The following is a 1809-nucleotide window of genomic DNA, read 5'->3' as shown; positions in this document are numbered from 1 at the left end:
TCCCTCTGACTATTTGTAACTTTACATGCTTATCAACGAAATCCACTCGCTGTTGAGTTTAGTATGTAAATTTTGCTCAATCGACTTTCGATTTCTAGAACCACTACTGACTCACACAAAGACTAACAGAGAAGAAAAGAAAAAACCAATAATACACAATTAAATCTGCTTATATTATATATAATTGGTCAAACATTTTGATTTGACCACATTACAATTTTACACAAACACAATTGTCAGCACAGACACAAACACACCCGCCGACGGCTGAGGACAAAAACCAACATTGAAATTTTGTTCTTTATTTTCCCTTGCCTTCCCCAACGGCTTCTCTTCTAGGTTGTTGCCTTTCTTTAATCATTTTTCAATCTATATATATACATAAAATAGTGCTTCGTTATTTTCATAACACAAAAATCAAATCCCCAGTGATCTCAGACTTCATTTTTCTCAAAAACCCAGAATTTCAATCTCCATGGAATCTCATTCCTCTTCTTCTTCAGCCTCTTCCACCACCACTTACTTGTCCCAAACCATGCAACCAACAAAGGGTTTAATTTCAAATTCAAATTCACTTCCTTATCACCAATCTTCACTTCACTCTGTTCGGAGGCCTTCTTCTAAGCCATGGCGGAAGCCGGCGGTGGCTCCCCTGCCGCCGACCAAACCAAGAATCTACAAAGTGGACCCCATTAACTTCAAAGAGCTTGTGCAAAGCCTCACCAGCGGGCCGGGGTTTTTGGAGGCTCGATCTCTGCAGAGCGTCGCACCGGCGCCGATTGATGTTCAGAGAAATGCCTCTGTTCTGAACAATGTTCTTTCTTCTTCTTCTTCCCCGGCATCGAAAATTATTTCACCATTTTCAGCCATGTACAAGGACTTGGCTGAAACACTGGAAATGAGTTCTACACCTCATCATCAGAAGGCGCATGATAGCAATGTGGACCCTAGTTATCTGAGACTGAACTTGCAGTCACCTTCTTCCCATCATTGGTTTTCTTTTCCTCTGCTCAGCCCAGGAACTATGTCCAGTCTGGAACAGAGCACAGTGCTTTAGGACTATTTCAAACCCTAGCTAGGCATGAGCCTGTTATATAAATATGTCAGCCCAATTTCTATAAATTGTGGCCTTTTTGTTTTATTGTTTTTGTTTTAAGTTGTAAGTTTTAACCATCCTGTTATGTTGTAGGGAGTTTGATATAAATGCGCAGAAGCCATTTTTAATTTGAATGTGAAATTATGAATCAATGAAATCAGATGGGATTCAAGAAAATGTCTTGTTTGCTCAGAGTTCTTAAATTCTTAGCCACTTTTTCTGAATCCAAAATTTGATGAACTAGTCACGCAAAATAATGCAACCCTAGCGAACCTGATGGACTTTTATGACGGCCTACATACATGTGGTGGGTGTGGGTGCAGCAGACAACGTGAGACACAAGAAGGGAATCAAGTGGATACGACAAAGTGACTTCCGATAAGACAATATGTGATTCTATGTTTCAAGGGCACTGCATAATCAAGCTTTCTTTGACACAAACTGAATGGTAACAATTAAATGATAGGACACAAGTTTGTTTCCATTGAGAAAGCTATTAGTGACGCAACGTGAAAAATAAAGGCAATCAAACGGTAGTTTCAGTAAGTATGAATACTAAAATCCACGATAATTTCAGTAATCATGAATACTGAAATTCACCTGAAATATGAGAAAACCTCAAAGTTTATTTTTGACAAAAATGTGATAACAACCCTAAACCCTTACTAAAGTTGGAATATAACTACTTCAAATCCTAGAAGCACTATAAATTA

General features: G+C 38.6%; 1 protein-coding gene across 1 annotated transcript; it reads left to right on the top strand.

Annotated features, from left to right (window-relative positions):
• Nucleotides 1-335: 335 nt before the first annotated feature.
• Nucleotides 336-1273, top strand: LOC103336319 (uncharacterized). The gene has a single exon (XM_008239364.2). The coding sequence runs from the start codon at nucleotides 476-478 to the stop codon at nucleotides 1055-1057; it is 582 nt and encodes a 193-aa protein (XP_008237586.2). The 5' UTR covers nucleotides 336-475; the 3' UTR covers nucleotides 1058-1273.
• The last annotated feature ends 536 nt before the right edge of the window (nucleotides 1274-1809 follow it).

This window comes from Prunus mume, linkage group LG1, assembly GCF_029339155.1.
Source record: "Prunus mume cultivar Tortuosa linkage group LG1, ASM2933915v1, whole genome shotgun sequence".
NCBI lineage: Eukaryota > Viridiplantae > Streptophyta > Magnoliopsida > Rosales > Rosaceae > Prunus > Prunus mume.
Note: the sequence above shows the minus strand (reverse complement) of the source record. Positions and strands in the feature narration are given on the sequence as shown.

Coding starts and splice junctions, on each gene's coding strand:
- LOC103336319 (XM_008239364.2), top strand. CDS start 476: ATGGAATCTCATTCCTCTTCTTCTTCAGCCTCTTCCACCACCACTTAC.